This window comes from Somniosus microcephalus, chromosome 20 (genome assembly GCF_052327205.1).
Source record: "Somniosus microcephalus isolate GS21.2 chromosome 20, FLI_Smic_1.0, whole genome shotgun sequence".
NCBI classification, from domain to species: domain Eukaryota; kingdom Metazoa; phylum Chordata; class Chondrichthyes; order Squaliformes; family Somniosidae; genus Somniosus; species Somniosus microcephalus.
The window spans coordinates 55,081,567-55,099,087 of NC_141006.1; the positions used below are offsets into that span (position 1 = coordinate 55,081,567).

Sequence of the window (17,521 nt, forward strand, 5' to 3'; positions counted from 1 at the left end):
AGAAATGTACTGCGTCCATACTAGCAGGCACTCTGAGCTGATCTGTAATATCTGACCATATTGTACATTTGTGCAGGAAATTGAAATACCACTCGGTGCTTGCTTAAGTATGTGGACTTGGTGCAGTATGTTTGTGTTGGTCCAGCTGTATTCTCACCAGTGCTGGCCACGTAATGTGGCCTTGCCTGTGCTGGACAGATGATGGCGGGGTGGTTAATGCTGCTCCTACAGATTAAATTTATATGCTATTTTAATAACACTTGTGATTTTCAATTCTACTGAAGCCCCCAAAATCTTTTAAATCTCAAGGAATTAAAAGAAAAATCTGCAATTGCTGAAACCTTGAACAAAATCATAAAATGTTAGCAATACACAGCACTGTTGTGATAAAGGGTCTGCCTGAAACATTAATATCTCGCTCACACTCTCAATGCTGAAAGACTAGCTCTGCATTTTCTTTTTTAGATCTGGCATTGAGCGAGTTTGGAAATTGTGTACATTTCTAAAATACCTGAAACTCAACATTGGCAATTCATAGAAGCATCGGAGCATCTTTCTGTGCGTTTGAAATTCATGGGTTGACCCCGGGGATTATTTTGCTCTCAAAGACCCATTGCTGTATCTCTAAGTCTGACAGTTAGTGGGACCGCGTACAAGCTCTGCATTTCCATTCGTGAAACTTGAGAAGCGGTGCTAATTATACCAGCAACCCTTTTTGCCAATGTTCTCGCTGACAAAATGGAACGAGGTGTACTCATTTCTCCTCCCCCCCCCCCCCCCCCCATCCCCCAACCAGCCACTCTGCTCGATACTGACGAATACAGTTAGTTTCACTTATACTATTGATCAGCAACTATTTGCATGTCTGAGCAAAGCTGGTGTTCAAGGTGAAAGTTGGGGCATTCATTTGTTTCATACGGTATTTAAAATGTCTGTGTTGCACATATGGAGTTTATTGTAGATTAGGTGTTGCATTCCAGAGATTTATGACGGTAAGATTCTAAATTGGATATTGGCATTTCTGACCTCATTCCCAGTTTTGTTTTTGCCTCTTCTGAACCCCTCAGCTTATTTTAAAATAAATTGCATGAGTGAAGCTCAGTCTCCTGTTAATCTAGTCTGTTTTGTTGCTATCTGAAGCTCCTGTAGATGATGTTAATGTCTAAAAATAGTGTTTGTTTTTCCATGGATGCTGTTGGAAAAATACTTAATCTCAAACGGTTATAGACATTAAATGATCAAGGTTACAACTGGTGCCTGCATAGAAATAATTATAATTGAAGATTTGTTCCTGTATATTTTGGTACAGTACTTTATTCCGTATCTGGGTCAGATCAGCTTGTTGAAGGAGTACAGCCTCTGTCCCAGAGGGGCCAGTCAATTACTAATGGAACCTAGTTCTGTGTTGCAACTTTTCTGAAGTGTTAAACTGCAAATTTAAATTTATTCTATTCTTTGAAAAAAATTTCAATAACTGTTCATACATTTTATTCACACAACCAATTGGGTGTAGAATATTAAACCGTTTTGAAATGGCCTGTACAGCCCTGGCAATCTGGCTGAATGTGCAGCCTCATTTTCTGTTTCTCTTTGTGTGGAGAGCAAATCTCGACAGATTCTTGAAAACTAAATTTACTTCATTCTGCATTTCACTGGTTAGAAACTGCATGCTTTCACCTAATGTAGTTTGTCACGTGTTTAACCCCAGCTTTGCACCAATGCAACAGTTATAGTGTAAATGCCGCTTAAATCGGGACTCGACCGGACTGTGGAGCGAGACTTCTGGAAGAGGACATTTTAGGTCACTTCTTAGTTGTGTTATGGGAGGAGGCACCTAGATATCATTTACCGCACTCATTTGACAGACCCTCCAATCACACGATGCAATTAGTTTTGCTGCATTAGAGAGGAAAATTCACATTGGATGCATTTCTACTATAAGTTTTAGTGTCAGTGTAAATGCAGAGCTAGGGCGCAGTCTGATTCTTGAGCGAGACTGCTGAATTTCTGCCATGTGCTTTTGAGGTACGCCTCGGTTTTTCTTTCTGATGCAGCAAAACTGTTGTTAATGTGGTTTTTTGAGGGTTTGTAAAATTAATGAATGGTAAATCATACACTAGTTAATTCCCCCCCCCCCCCCCCCCCCCCCCGCCCAAATATAACTAACGTTACTTTAAATGCTGTGATTCATACCGTGACAAATAGCTGGCAACAATCTTGAATTCTCCAAGTGCAGCATTGTAAAATCAAATCATTGGGGTGTTGGGCTAAGCAGAATTGGGAAGGGTCAGTTCATTATTTTTGTTCATTTGTGCCCAAAGGGGTTTAAATCTACTTGTATTTATTTAAAAAAAATTGCTTTGGGTTAACTGGATTGAAACATTTGTGTGTGACCGTGTAGTACGAGTGTTTGGGGAATTAGTTACTTGAAAAGAAGCTCCGATAGATAAATCCAAAGAACCATTTGTCCTACTGAACAGTTATCACTGAGCCCTGTGTTGCGATGATTGTGACTATTCTTAGGATAAATTGATTTTTTGCTGTACTTTTTCTTTTTCTTTCACTTCCATAGATTTCTGCAGCTCCAGCGGGAGTTCCTCCTTCAAACCTATCCGCGCTCAGTCCATCATCCCCACCGCCCATGTTATGCCTTCCACCTCTGGCAACTCGCCATCTAATCTCCATCTAGTGGGTGATCCAGGATTCAGTTCTGTGTCAGGGCAGCCAAGTAGTCCCTCCGATACAAGAGATCAAAGCTCTGGGAAAGAATGGTCTTCGTTGTCCAAGCTGAATGGGGTAGATGTTTCCAACTTTGAGACCAGGGCCAGTGAAATGGAAGAATCTTCTACCAGTGTTAAACCTTTGCCTGTAGATTCAACAAATCTCTGCAGACGTACATCGAATGTGCTTGACTACTCCTTGTACCCAAATGTCGAACATCTGAGATTGGAGGAGATGGTGCGAAAATTTGAAACTCCTAACATTGAACCAACCTTGAATCAGTCTGCTTTTTTGGATACGATCTACGGTGACCCCAGGTACAGATTCCAGGAATGTAGCAAGGGTGAGGCACCTCATGACATCAATGGTGCTGGAGGCAAGGATAGCTACAGTAGCTATGATCTGACTTTTAAATCTTTGCCCGAGAGAAAAGCTGCACCAGCCAACAGCGGGCTGTTGGGACAGAGAGTTTGTTTGCGACCTAATGGCGGAGGCTCTGTTCCTGAAGGACTCCATAGTTTACAAGCACAGCAAACTCTGTGGGCTCCAATGTGGCTAAGGGAACGAGTGCATGGGAAAGAGTTTGACGTTCGATCTAATCATAGACCTTGTGACCTGACCGCATGGCAACAGCAGCAATTGGAGAGTCTTAGGCTACAAGTGGAACAAATGCAGGTAATGCAGTTGCGTTCAGTTTGTGTTGCAGCATTTTTTGCCTCAAAAGGGAGGGGGCAAAGGAAGAGGGGTTAGGAGGAGGCAGGACCAGCAATCTTGCTACTGAAGATTTGCGGTGCCATTTCTACCGACCCCTGACCTGTTGTGTCGTGCAGTGGCTGAAGCAGCTGCCTCCAAACCTGTATCAAACACTCCAGTCAGTCGCTCACTGGGTCATGTTCCTGCAGCTTCAACATCTAAGATTGGGTGGGGAAATTACCCGAATGAGGCCGGGTTCTCCACTGACACCTATCTCTAATAATTTGTTGAATAGCGTCATGAGGCGTGCTCTGAATATCTGTTCGGGTATTTCCTTTCCGAAGTGGTGTTGGTACACCTGCCTGGAGATCTATTGTGTTCCTATAGTGTTGGTCCCTGATAGACCCTATGCAACTGGTCAATCGTCCTTTGTTCCTTTTGAGCTGATGGGTTTCATGCAGGTGAGACCTGTGTGTCTCTGGCAACAGTTGTTCTCAGTCAGCAGCAACCTTCCCGTTGATAAATGAGGACCTTGGTAGCAATGCTCAGTGCAGCTATACCTGGCTTTCAATAGGTTTAACCATTCTTTGTCTCCTCTCTCCCCATAGTTTTTGAACCATGGATCCCAGCAGTACCCTACTGCCTATACCACTTATGCACATCAGGACCTTAACAAATGGGACCCACTGATGAAAGCAAATGAGAGCTTGTTGAAAGAGAAGGAGATGGTGATTGAAAGGTATGTGCAGTCCATGTTTTCTAAAAATGCGTTCCTCTGGGTTAGAGCTGTCAGTGAGAAAGGAACACGCTCCCACCCATGTATTGGTGCCAAATGCTCTCCGGTCAAGTGCAGCATGGGTTCGCAGCAGAGTAAAGCTCTGTTTGCTGTACCCCATCAAGCATTTCTGGGTCAATTACAACTAGATGCAGAGTAAAGTTCCCTCAAACTCTTATGAAGTACTCTCAAGTCGGGCACAACAGGTTTAGATGCAGGAAAAAAGCTCCTTTGGCACTGCCCCAACCCCAATCTGAGCACCTACATGACCTATCCATTTTCCACACCAGCCGTCCGAGTGGCCCTTCTGATCTAGAGTGGCAATTTGTGCTGAATTTTGAGCATTAGTTGCGGTGTAAGGAATTGGGACTGGCACCAAAGTTCACCGGGGTCCTTGCACCTGGCAGAGAGCCGTTGCACTTTACCAGGCTGACTGGCTATCGGCTGTTGTCTGAGATAAGTGTCCCAACACAGTGTTTCTCAAACTGGGGTCTGTAGAGACTTTCCAGTGGGTTTGTGGCAGGAGATAATTTCAAGCCTGCTCCTCTTTATAAAACCAACGCTGATTCAGTTCTTGCGAATTATTCTCAATGGCTGGGCCCACGACTTGAGGCCCACAGCTATCGCTCACTTTGTAACCAGTGCTCTCTGCAGATGGAGCCGGTTCCCCTCTCCACGTCCCTGTACCATCCTCCCGACAAGTGATCAGAGTGCCTGTGGGGGCCCTTCAAACACTTGCCTGAACGGGTTCACACAAATGTGTACAATCCCACAGTGCAGCTGTTGCAGAGCATGCCAGTGGGACAGTGTGGCGCAGAGTCATGCTTCCAGCAGCATGTGCACAGGTGCTTGTGCCCTCACTTACCTTGGCCAGCCTGCTGACCGCTTTAGAAATTGTCCAGCACTAAGTGGCTAATAGTGACCATCAGTTGCTGCGGAGTCCCCAGAATTGATGCGCGAAGCAGGCCCACCCATCTATGATATCTGCGAGTAAATACCTGTTTTCTTAAAAGCATTATTAAAACACTCTACATGCAGCACTTTCATATGAGTATTATGTGGGGTGGGTCTGTGATTACTAACTGATTTGAAAACCTTCAACCAAGAAATAAATAAATATGATCTGATGGCCATTACAGAAACATGACTGTAGGATGACATAGATTGGGACCTGAATATTGAAGGGTACATGACATTTAGGAAGGTGGAGGTGTGGCTCTGTTAATGGTATTAGCACAATAGAGAGGGATGACCTAAGTTCAGGGAACCAGGATGTAGAAGCGGTTTGGTTCGAGATGAGAAATAATAAAGGCAAGAAGTCACTTGTGGGAGTGGTGTACAGGCCCCCTAACAGTAACCACATGGTAGGATGGAGCATAAAGGAAGAAATAATGGGAGCTTGTCAGAAAGGTATGGCAGTAATCATGGGGGATTTTAATCTGCATATAGACTAGAAAAATCAGATGGGCAAAAGTAGCATAGATGAGTTCATGGAATGTTTTCGGGATAGTTTCTTACAACAGTTCTGGAGCCAACCAGAGAGCAGGCTATACTAGACCTGGTATTGTGCAACGCGATAGGAATAATTAATGACCTCATAGTGAAGGCGCCCCTAGGCAGCAGCGATCATAATATGATTGAATTTTACATTCAGTTTGAGAGAGAGGAGAGTGGGTCCAAGACTAGTATTTTAAACTTAAATAAGGGCAATTATGAGGGCATGAAAGCAGAGCTAGCTAAAGTCAACTGGCAAATTAGGTTAAGGGATAGGTAATAGAGTTGCAGTGGCAGACATTTATGGGGATATTTCAAAATACACCGAATATATACATTCCAACAAGAAAGAAAAATTCCAAGAGGACCCACCATCCGTGGTTAACTAAAGTTAAAGATAGTATTAAACTTAAAGAAAAAGCATATAATTACGCAAAGATGGGTGACCGATCAGAAGATTGCCATTCTTTGCTGTTTTTTATATTCTGTCCAATGATTAAGGAAAGAAATATTATTGTACCAGAGAAAGCTAGCTAGAAATATAAAAAGATAGTAAGAGTTCCTATAGATATTTAAAAAAGAAAAGAGTTAACAAAGTGAGCGTTGGTCCTATAGAAAGTGAGTCTGGGGAATTAATAATGGGAAAATAAGGAGATGGCAGTTGAATTGAACAGGTATTTTGCAATCACCAGGGAAGTGGTACTAAGCAAATTGTTGGAGCTGCGGGCTGACAAGTCCCCGGGTCCTGATGGACTTCATCCTAGGGTCTTAAAAGAAGTGGCTAGTGAGATAGTTGATGCGTTGGTTTTAATTTTCCAAAATTCCCTAGATTCGGAGAAGGTTCCATTAGATTGGAAAATAGTGAATGTAACTCCTTTATTCAGAAAGCAGGAAACTACAGGCCAGTTAGCTTAACATCTGTCATAGGGAAGATGTTAGAAGCTATTAAAGACTCTATAGCAGAGCACTTGAAGTTCAAAGTAATCAGGCAGAGTTGTCATAGTTTTGTGCAAGGGAAATCATGTTTAACCAATTTATTGGAGTTCTTTGAGGAAGTAACATGTGCTGTGGATAAAGGGGAACCGGTGGATGTACTGTATTTAGATTTCCAGAAGGCATTTGATAAGGTGCCACATCAAAGGTTATTGTGGAAAATAAAAGCTCATGGTGTAGGGGGTAACCTATTGGCATGGATAGAAGATTGGCTAGCTAACAGGAAACAGTAGGCATAAATGGGTCATTTTCTGATTGGCAAGATGTAACGAGTGGTGTGCCACGGGGATCAGTGCTGGGGCCTCAACTTTTTACAATTTATATAAATGACTTGGATGAAGGGACCGAAGGTATGGTTGCTAAATTTGCTGATGAGACAAAGATAGGTAGGAAAGTAAATTGTGAAGAGGACATAAGAAGGCTACAAAGGGATATAGATAGGTTAAGTGAGTGGGCAAAGATTTGGCAAATAGAGTATAATGTGGGAAAATGTGAAATTGTCCATTTTGGCAGGAAGAATAAAAAAGAAGCGTATTATCTGAATGTGAGAGATTGCAGAGCTCTGAGATGCAGAGGGATCTGGGTGTCCTAGTGCATGAATCGCAAAAGGTAATTAGGAAAGCTAATAGAATGTTATCGTTTGTTGCGAGGGGAATTGAATACAAAAGTAGGGAGGTTATGCTTCAGCTATATAGGGCATTGGTGAGACCACATCTGGAGTACTGTGTACAGTATTGGTCTCCTTATTTAAGGAAGGATGTAAATGCGTTGGAAGCAGTTCAGAGAAGGCTTACCAGACTAATACAGGAAACTTTGGTTTATCCGGAGGTTAACTGTCTGGAATGTTCGAGCCACTGGCAAAAATCAGGAGCCATTTCGTTAGGTTTTTTTTCTTTTCATTGCTTTTTTTTCCACCAGTCAGGCTCTGCAAGGTCTCGCTGAAGCTGTTGCTAAGCTACAGAGACGCTTGCAAGGTACGGCCGACGGTTTAGAAGCAACATGGTTTGTTGCCAGATACGGAGCTCAAAATCTCCGTATGTTTCAACATTAGCGCTGGTTTGTCCGGCAGTTTTGATGGGACGGCAACAGCTCGGTCCCGTCGGTGCCGGATAGCACAAAGTTTCCTGTACCTGGAATGGGCGGGTTGTTTTATGAGGAAAAGTTGGACAGGCTAGGCTTGTATCTGCTGAAGTTTAGAAGAGTAAGAGGTGACTTGATTGAAACGCATGAGATCCTGAGGGGTCTGGACAGGGTGGATGTGGAGAGGATGTTTCTTCTTGTGGGAGAATCTAGAACTAGGGGTCACTGTTTAAAAATAAGGGGTCGCCCATTTAAGACAGATGAGGAGAAATTTTTTCCTCAGGGTCGTGAGTCTTTGGAACTCTCTTCCTCAGAGGGCGGTGGAAGCAGAGTCTTTGAATATTTTTAAGGCAGAGGTAGATAGATTCTTGGTAAGCAAGGGGATGAAAAGTTATCGGGGGTAGGCGGGAATGTGGAGTAATCGGATCAGCCATGATATTGAATGGCGGAGCAGGCTCGAAGGGCCGAGTGGCCTACTCCTGCTGCTAATTCGTATGCTTCCATGTAACCACTGCTAACACGATGCCGTGTACTTACCGTATGTTTTCCATTTCCATGTGCACATCATTACTGTATGCAGCTGATCAATCGGTCCCGCATGGTAAAGAAGGGAAGAAAACTCTTACTCTAACGCTGTTCTTGAGTTTGTGCTTTTTTAACCATGTTGGACGGGTGGTATTGATCACATTTTGTCCTTGTTTTGTTCCTTTGCATGGCATTGCAGGCAGAAACAGCAGATCTGTCAGCTGGAGCAGAAGATGAGGGAGAGCGAGTTACAAATGCACAGTGCCCTGCTGGGCCGTCCTGTTCCACTCAGTGATGTCTGCATACTCCGACTGCAGGTACTGCTGCTTAAATGGTGAAACATAGGTCAAGAGCTGAAGTCTAACACAGGGCACCAAGGTGGAAAAGTGTAGAAGAGGTACATGGCGAAGTGGTGATTGTGATCAGTTTGGGCTTTAAAAGCCTGAAAAGTGTAGGGGAAAGGGAAGGAGTTCCTGGGAAAGAATGAATTGGAGTGGAAGCTAGTATGATGAGTCCTGGTTTCAACACAAGAACAGCATGTAGGACAAGTATTTGGAGCTTGGGAGGAACGAGAGGAAAGTTCAGGTGAGCAATGGTTGTGGTTAGTGTTTAAAATAGAGACAAGATTTTGACAGCAAGTGTGCACTTTTGTATTGCATATAACCTTGCAGCACAGAAAGAGGCCATTTGCCTCATTGTGCCTGTGCTATATATTACTATATTAAATAGAGATTATAAATGCAACTGCCTGCTAATAGTGTAATTTCTCAATGCAGTTGTGTGGTTGCCAAAAGTCGTTGTCTCAGTCTATGTATTTACATCATGCAGCTCCAGAAGGGTGGGGAGGGGGGGAGAAGTCAATGAGAGCTTTGTGATGGTGTGAGGGTTGGGTATGATTGACCCACCTATGATATAATGGCGATTACATGCCACCAGTGTGCTGGAATTTCTTTACTGGGATCATTACTGACTGTCTGTATACCCAATGAAACTTGAAGGTTAACGTGAGCCTTTCCATTTGCCAAAATGATAGAATGCAGATATGAATGGGATCTCAGCATGTCCAAAAACTATAAATTGGGGATTTGTTTCCATTTTACAGGAGTCTCTACGGGAAAATGCTTTCTTACGGGCGCAGTACGCAGAGCGGACAGAAGCTTTGAGTAATGAAAGATCTGAGATGGAGAAAAAACTAGCAGCGGCAGAAGTGGAGATTCGTCGCCTGAATGAGAGTCTCAAAGAAAATACTCAGAAGCACACGGATGAGATGAAGAAAATGGAAGAAAAGGCAAGTGTTCAGTGTGTAGTACGGGGGCACTTGGTGTGGCCTGGGGGTCCCATCCACAAAGCCAGACTTCTTCTTTCCACTTTTATTGTGAGCCTGGCGGTTTGCAATGGCTTCATTGATGGATAAATCTTCAATCAAAACACCAAGATCTGTTGGTAACTACAGCGTGATATAAAATTTAAATCCAGGTTCCTGTAAATTTGGTCATATAAGTGGCCCATAAAGCTCTTGTGAAGACCCACCTGGATTGCCTTCCATCTAATGGATGCACTTTGACCAAACTTGTGCAGTACTTTATTCTACCACTGGGTGGTGCCATACACTTGTAATGACACAATGCTGGTGCCCTCCAGTGGCAGAAACTGGCTACTGCTCTGGTTTGGTTAATCCACAGATCGGTACAGTACTTGCAGTTAATTGCACACCTGCCTATTCGAGTTAACATTTCCAGTTAAACTACTTAAGTTGGCTTTGCGACTGGCATACAGGTAACATTTAAACATGAGACGGGCTTCTACACTGCTGTTTATAAACTTGCTCACTCCTGTTCCAATCAAATGTTCTGTGTTCCATTCAGCCAGTCCCACAATCTGAATAGTCTGGCTTGCTGGCAATGGCTTTATTTAGTGATCCATTCAACTTGGGCCATTAACTATTTTAAGAGGTGTTTCTGTTTTTTTTTCTTGCTACCTGAGCCAAATGAGAATGGGCTGTTTGTGTTAGAGGAAAACTGTTAAATGAATAATGATTTTTGTCACGTAATTTTATTCACTTAACTGTTCTATACTTTTATCTGTTAACTGTTGCATTAAGTTTGGCACGCAGCTAACATGGAATACAAACTGAATTGCAAGTACAGTATTGGTAAAAGTCACCCTGTTGTTTTGGATAACAGCATGCATTTGTTGCATTACAATATGCACCTTTTATAGTGCAGCACAACTCTTTTTAAAAAGAAAGTCTTGTGATACACCAAACTGTTTAGTAATTTCACTCTGGGAATTGAAACTTTCAACCTATTCAGCATCGCAATTACTGTCCCCCCTCATCAGCAAGACCGGTGGCGATTCCATTATTATCGCAATGATGTATTCTGCCACAGTTTATTGCCAAAGCGTTTGTGTGCCACCAAAATGTGGGTAAGTTATAAGCATCACAAACTTTGCACATTGGTGCCTGATGAGGCGGTTTTCCTACCTAAACACAAATGCTCATCACATTGATTGCCAAAGTGCTTGAGCCCTAGCACCTGATGCGGTGGAAAAGACTGAAACACCACTGAATTGGTTACTGGTGATTTTCACACCTAGACAAAATGCTTGTAAAAAGAGCTTGACACATGGTAAAGCTTTAGAGAGGCAGTACAACACTTAATTGAATAAATCCAGACTTTTGCAATTCATTTAAATGTTTTATTCATTTATCAGGGACCGGAGGAGGCCATTCTGCCCCTCAGATTTGTTCTGCCATTCAGTTAGATCATGGATGATCTGTCACCTCCACTCCATTTACTGCCTTTGCTCCAGATCCCTTAACCTTACCTAACACAAATCTAGTGAGCTCCATCTTGAAAGCTCCAATTGTCTCCCAGCATCCACAGACTTTTTGGGAGCAAGTTCCAGATTTCCACTACCCTTTGTGTGAAAAAGCTATTATTGGAAAAGGTGGAAAAAGGGTTTACATGTGGAGATTTTATTCTCTCAAATGTTGTTCATTTCCATGGGCTTGACTGTAATTTTTTTTTAAACAGGCAGGACATTGTTCAAAGTTAAATTTACCAGGCTCCTGATGGATTAATGTGAAGTGCTGCCTGGTGTCACACTGCCACAAAGTCCCACATTTAACCTTTGATCTACTGAGTTAGCTGGGGCAGCTGGAGCAGAAGGTGTTTATAAATGGTCCCAGTGCTTCTAGGTTAGGAGAGAGCATCAGCCCAGGTTAGGAGAGAGCATCAGCCCAGGTTCCCCCTCCTGATTGCTGTCCATAGACCCCTGTTGGAGCTGTCTGCTCTGGCTGTCTATATATGCACACTAGGTCGCTCACTGCTCTGGCTGTCTATATACACACACACTGGGTCGCTCACTGTTCTGGCTGTCTATATATACACGCATTGGATCGCTCACTGCTCTGGCTGTCTATATACACACACTGGATCGCTCACTGTTCTGGCTATCTATATATACACACTGGATCGCTCACTGCTCTGGCTGTCTATGTACACACGCACTGGGTCGCTCACCGCTCTGGCTGTCTACATACACACACCGGATCGCTCACTGCTCTGGCTTGTGTTGCTGCAGGTCCGAGGCCGTGACAAACACATCAACAACCTGAAGCGGAAGTGTCAGAAGGAAGCCGAACAGAACCGAGAGAAGCAGCAGCGGGTTGAAACTCTGGAGCGGTACCTGGCAGATCTGCCCACCCTGGATGACTATCAGAAGCAGAGCCGGCAGGTGAGACTGACCCTGCGTTTTCAGCGAAGTAGCATCTTTCACTCAAGGTTGTAGTGTTAAATACTTGGAGGGTGGGCACGGAAATATACAACACGCCATGGGGTGAGGTTTTCAAATCTTCCATCAAAACCAAAATATGGCTCTGTAACTGGTATAAGTGACGAGGTGTTGAACTGGGCCCCATCTATCTGTTCAGAGGGACAGAAAAGATCCCATGGCACTGTTCAATTAGGAGCAGGGAGTTCTCCAGGTCCCCTGGCCAACACTGCTCACTTAACCAGCACCACCAAAAGGTTTCTTCGAAATGACTGACCCTGTCCGTCAGAAGACATTCCATTGGCTGTGAAGTGCTTTGAGGTGTCCTGAAGAAGTGATCAGGTGCTGTAGAACTGCAAGCTCGTCTTTCTGTGCTGTGTTCTTACACGGGTGGGAGCCAGGCTCTGCGTGCTCTTGAGGACAAGGAAAGTACAGTTTCCTATCGTGTGGTGGCATTAGACTATAGAACTTTAGTTGCTGCTCAGGATTGATGTGTACTGGAATAGTGTCCTGTTCTCTGGTTTGTTTGGATTTAATTTGCTTTAGTGACTGCTGCTTTGCTATACAGTGAGTCCAATGAGCACACCACCATATGGCCTTTTTGAGTATACAGTAAGCTCCCTCATTCATAACTTATGTGGTTGATTCCCTGCTCTTTGCATGTTTTCCCTGGCCTTGATTCATGTGCAGTGTCTTTCATTATTATGGGGTATTATGGTATGCTTGTGTATATGAAGCAAGAGAAGATACAGTTCTATGGGGAAAGAGCTGGGCAGTGGAAGTCCAGAGCCAGTGCAGGCATATGTCACATGGCTTTTGTGCTGTAAATCCTGTGGTTCTATATATTGATCCCAAACTAACTTTGGTTGTTTCACCTTTTTTTGCAATGCATGCCTTTACCAACTGATGGGAACAAATGTTTATTTTCTCTGCCTAGCTTTGTGGATTGAAAGATTCTCTCTCGGATGCTACCTCTGCTCACACAGTGGGTAAATGGACCATCCCATGTGGCACAGGCTTGATCCCTGGTCTGTGCAGAGTGAGCTGGGGCAATGTTCGGACATTGGCACCTGTGGGCTAGGGAGGGGGAAACCGTGCCGGGAGCTGGTGGGGGGGCCGGGCCTGTACCCGGGAGCTGGTGGGGGGGCCGGGCTTGTACCCGGGAGCTGGTGGGGGGAGTGGCGGGCCTGTACCCGGGCCGGGAGCTGGTGGGGGGGCCGGGCCTGTACCCGGGAGCTGGTGGGGGGGCCGGGCCTGTACCCGGGTCGGGAGCTGGTCGGGGGGCCGGGCCTGTACCCGGGTCGGGAGCTGGTGGGGGGGCCGGGCCTGTACCCGGGTCGGGAGCTGGTGCGGGGGGGCCGGGCCTGTACCCGGGGGCTGGTGTGGGGGCCGGTCCTGTACCCGGGGGCTGGTGTGGGGGCCGGGCCTGTACCCGGGGGCTGGTGTGGGGGCCGGGCCTGTACCCGGGGGCTGGTGTGGGGGCCGGGCCTGTACCCGGGGGCTGGTGTGGGGGCCGGGCCTGTACCCGGGGGCTGGTGTGGGGGCCGGGCCTGTACCCGGGGGCTGGTGTGGGGGCTGGGCCTGTACTCTGGCCGGGAGCTGGTGCGGGGGGTAGACTGTGCATACAATGCTGTGTCCTCCTGCCAGTATGGATGTTATGAATCAGTGATTCTGTTTTGCAGCTAAAGAATGTGGAGCTGCAAGCTGAGCTGCTACAGAGTACAGTGCTGGATCTGGAGACCAAACTTGGGGAAGCTCGAGCACGATGTAGGGAAAAGGACAGCATCCTGGAGAATCAGAAGCAGAAGGAGGTGGAGCTGGTCTCCACAGTTCATGGGTAAAGTAACCTGCTGGCTGGTGCTTGTATTTACTGTTCTGGTCTGATCCTGTGGATTGATGTATACCTACAGGAACAGGTCCAGGTCTGGGACTGGAATTCAAGTTAATAGTAAAACCGGATGACCATTTCCCCCTCCCTCACCCCATCAGTCTGCTGTGGTGTAAAACAGGAAATGCTGGCATTACCGGGTAGGTCGGTCAGGAGCTAATGCACAGGGTGGGATAGCATTTTAGGTGGTGCCCCATTCAATACTGGAGCCTGTCACTTCTTTCTCTTAGATGCTGAGTGACCTGCGGTGCATTTCCAGCATTTGCAGTGACTCCATTTTGCAAATGTCTGGAATGCTGAAGTGCTAAATAAGGAGCAGTGAAGTGGGAGGCTATTCCTGGGAAGGTGGGAGAGGGAAAACATTCTAAGTAATTGGGATTTTCTTGAATAAGTTCAGAATTGTGAGCTGTGTGCAAATCTGAATTCAGAGGAGCTGAATTTACACTTGCAGACGATGCTCGCTACTGATGAGTGCGCTCCCATGACGAGGGACCCTGCCAGTGATTCCATCAGCACCCACTATCAATAATGTGACTCGTAGGATTGATCAAAATAAACAAAGTTATTAATTGCTATTTGTAGCCCTTTTGATTATTCTGATGGAAACTCTAAGGTTACCCTGGCAAGGTAAGGTTGTGTCGCTGCTCCATGTGCCCAACTTAAGTGACCACGTGCCAATGCTGACCCCTTGCCACTGAAAAAGGATCACTAGTACACTTAAATATTCATATCTTGTGCATATTAATGAGGCACGTGAATGTAAGTCCTGTACTGACTCTTATTCCTTCGCAGTTGATGCTGTCCTGAACCCGGACGGTGTGATTTCATGTCTCCTGTCTTCCCTTCAGCCTGCAGGAGAAAGTTGAAAAGTGTCTGGAGGATGGTGTGCGATTACCGATCCTGGATGTAGAGAAACTGAAGTGTGAGAGCAACAACCTGAAAGGGGATTATGAGCGAGCCATGAAGGTGAGCCTTTACCGTTTCAGGGCAGACTCCTGTGATGAGGCAAGTGATTTATCGCTCAGAAACTCACATTGCACTGTCTGCAGGACTACTCGTGCAAATTTGCTGCACTGCATCAAGTGTAACAGGATGTCTCAGCGCATCAAATCACTTGCCTTAACTTTAGATCTGTAGAAACTGCAAGGAAAGACATGTTGTGGGAAACCAATTACCAAGGCCACAGGTACATGATTACTTTAAATCTGTGGCCCTTTTTATTTAGTGGGGTTTCTGGATATTTACCAGTGTTTCAGGGATTGTATTCTGGTGGCTTTGCTGTGGAAACAGAAGCACATTGGGCTATGATGCAGGCAGAGGCTGCTGTTCCCTATAATCAGGCCAAATCAAAGTCTAGTTTAAGTACAGGGGATTCTGGATGTTTATTTGGTGCTTTCAAGATCATATTCCTCAATTCATGAAAAAAGAAACTGACAATTTCTGATGCAAGTGATGCCTTTTTGTGCGAGTAAATCTTCAGGGTGAGGAAAGGGTCTGTCTTTCTGCTGTTTCAGAATGTGTCATAACTAAGGGCTCAGATGAGAAACGGGTCCCATAATTGGATATGGTGCGATTGGTAAGAATTCTGTTATGTGCAGAATCGTGGCAAGCATTATATAGAGGTGTTCTGCTTTATGTCTGGTTCCTGTGAAAGATCGCCCATGAGCCAAAGTGCATGTTTGTTAGGGACACTCCATCACTATAGCAGCAGTAATATTCAACACTTTGCACTAATGGAGACTGTTTAAAGGGGTTGGTGATTGGTCTTGTAGAGCTACTTTACCCATCTCTTTTTGTTAAACTTGTTGATTCAGTAAGTGTTGCATCTATTCTGCACAGTCTTGCTGGGATGTACTTCACCTGATTTGTCTCTGATGACGTTTAACAATATTGAGCAGCTGTGGCATCTGCTCCTGTCGTTTTACTACAGGATTGGCTTGTGTGTAAATACACAAAACAGCCCAAGTTTTATATAGAACTCAAACAGCAGTTTCAAAAGATAAGGGTTCTTTGAGTTGCCTCCCTGGAAAATATTAATTTAGAAACTGTTTAAATATTTGAGAATTCTCATGGCCTTTCATTATTCCCTGTGGGTATGTATGTGTGTGTGTGTGTATGTATGTCGCACCGCCACCCCCAACACACACTTTTCTAATGTTTTGTGTTTCAAGTATTTACTGTATCCACTATCTTTTTTAAAAGGTAGTATGGATTCTGCTTCCACTATTTCTGGTTGGGCATTCCTTGTCTCAACAACCCTGTGTGTAAAATAATTAAACAAATAAATATTTCTGCTAATCTGTGTTGTGCTGGTGATAATCTTTTGCCCTCTGAAAGGACAAGAAAGACAGACTTGCATTTATATAGCACCTTTCATGACCCTCTGGACGCCCCAAAGTGCGTTACAGCCAATGGAGTACATTTGAAGTGTAGACACTGGTGTAATGTAGGAAATGTGGCAGCCAACTTGTCAACAGCAAGCTCCCATAAACAGCAATGTGATAATGACCAGATGATCTGCTTTTAGTGATGTTGGTTGAGGGATAATTAGTGGCCAGGGCACTGGGAATAACTCCCCCGCTCCTCTTCAAAATAGTGCCATAGGATCTTTTTACGTCCACTTGAGAGCAGACGGGGCCTCGGTTTAACTTCTCATCAGAAAGACGGCACCTCAGAGTGCAGCACTCCCTCAGTACTGCACTGGAGTGTCAGCCTAGATTTTTGTGCTCAAGTCTCTGGAGTTAGTACGATAGCAAAATACTGCACATGCTGGAAATCCGAAATAACAGAAAATGCTGGAAAAATTCAGCAGGCCAGGCAACATCCGTGGAGAGAAAATAGTCAACGTTTCGGGTCAAAACCCTTTATCAAGACCGAAGAGGCACAGGGAATGAAATAGATTAAGAGGCCAGGCTGGGAGAGAACAAAAGAGAAGAGACATTAAGAGGTATTCAAAACGAGACGAGATGGTGATAGGACTAGTGGAGACAAAAGACTGCTCTAGATTAGGTGTGAAATGTGCTGGCAGAATGGGAGACAGCTGCCATGTGGGAGAGGGGGAAAAAAAAGGAAAGGGGGAGGGGAGGGAAAGCCAAAACAAAGGTGTGGATAAAAAAATAAGTAAAAATGTAATAGGGGCTGAGGTTATGATCTGAAATTGTTGAATTCGACATTGAGTCCGGAAGGCTGTAACGTGCCTAATCGGAAGATGAGGTGCTGTTCCTCGAGTTTACGTTGAGCTTCCGTGGAACCATGCAAGAGGCAGAGGACGGCGAGGTCCGAGTGGGAATGGGGCAGTGAATTAAAATGACAGGCGACCGGAAGCTTGGGGTCATCCTTACGGACTGAATGGAGGTGTTCCGCAAAGTGGTTACCCAATCTGCGTTTGGTCTCCCCAATGTAGAGGAGACAGCATCGTGATCAGCGAATACAGTATACTAGATTGCAAGAAGTACAAGTAAATCGCTGTTTCACCTGGAAGGGGTGTTTGGGGCCCTGGACAGTGGGAAGGGGGGAGGTATAAGGGCAGGTGTTACATCTGCACTTGCACAGGAAGGTGCCAGGGGAAGGGGTGC

At 45.0% G+C, this 17,521-nt stretch overlaps 1 protein-coding gene across 5 annotated transcripts in view; it reads left to right on the forward strand.

Moving 5' to 3' along the window:
- cep85 (centrosomal protein 85) overlaps positions 1-17,521 on the forward strand; it is a 66,821-nt gene that overhangs the window by 29,620 nt on the left and 19,680 nt on the right. For all 5 annotated transcript variants that reach the window (XM_085962745.1, XM_085962747.1, XM_085962744.1 and 2 more), the window contains 7 exons: positions 2,573-3,396; positions 4,023-4,153; positions 8,481-8,598; positions 9,384-9,569; positions 11,870-12,022; positions 13,741-13,895; positions 14,795-14,912. In XM_085962745.1, the coding sequence (XP_085818871.1) occupies positions 2,573-3,396; positions 4,023-4,153; positions 8,481-8,598; positions 9,384-9,569; positions 11,870-12,022; positions 13,741-13,895; positions 14,795-14,912 (1,685 nt within the window). The remainder of the gene's footprint in view (positions 1-2,572; positions 3,397-4,022; positions 4,154-8,480; positions 8,599-9,383; positions 9,570-11,869; positions 12,023-13,740; positions 13,896-14,794; positions 14,913-17,521) is intronic.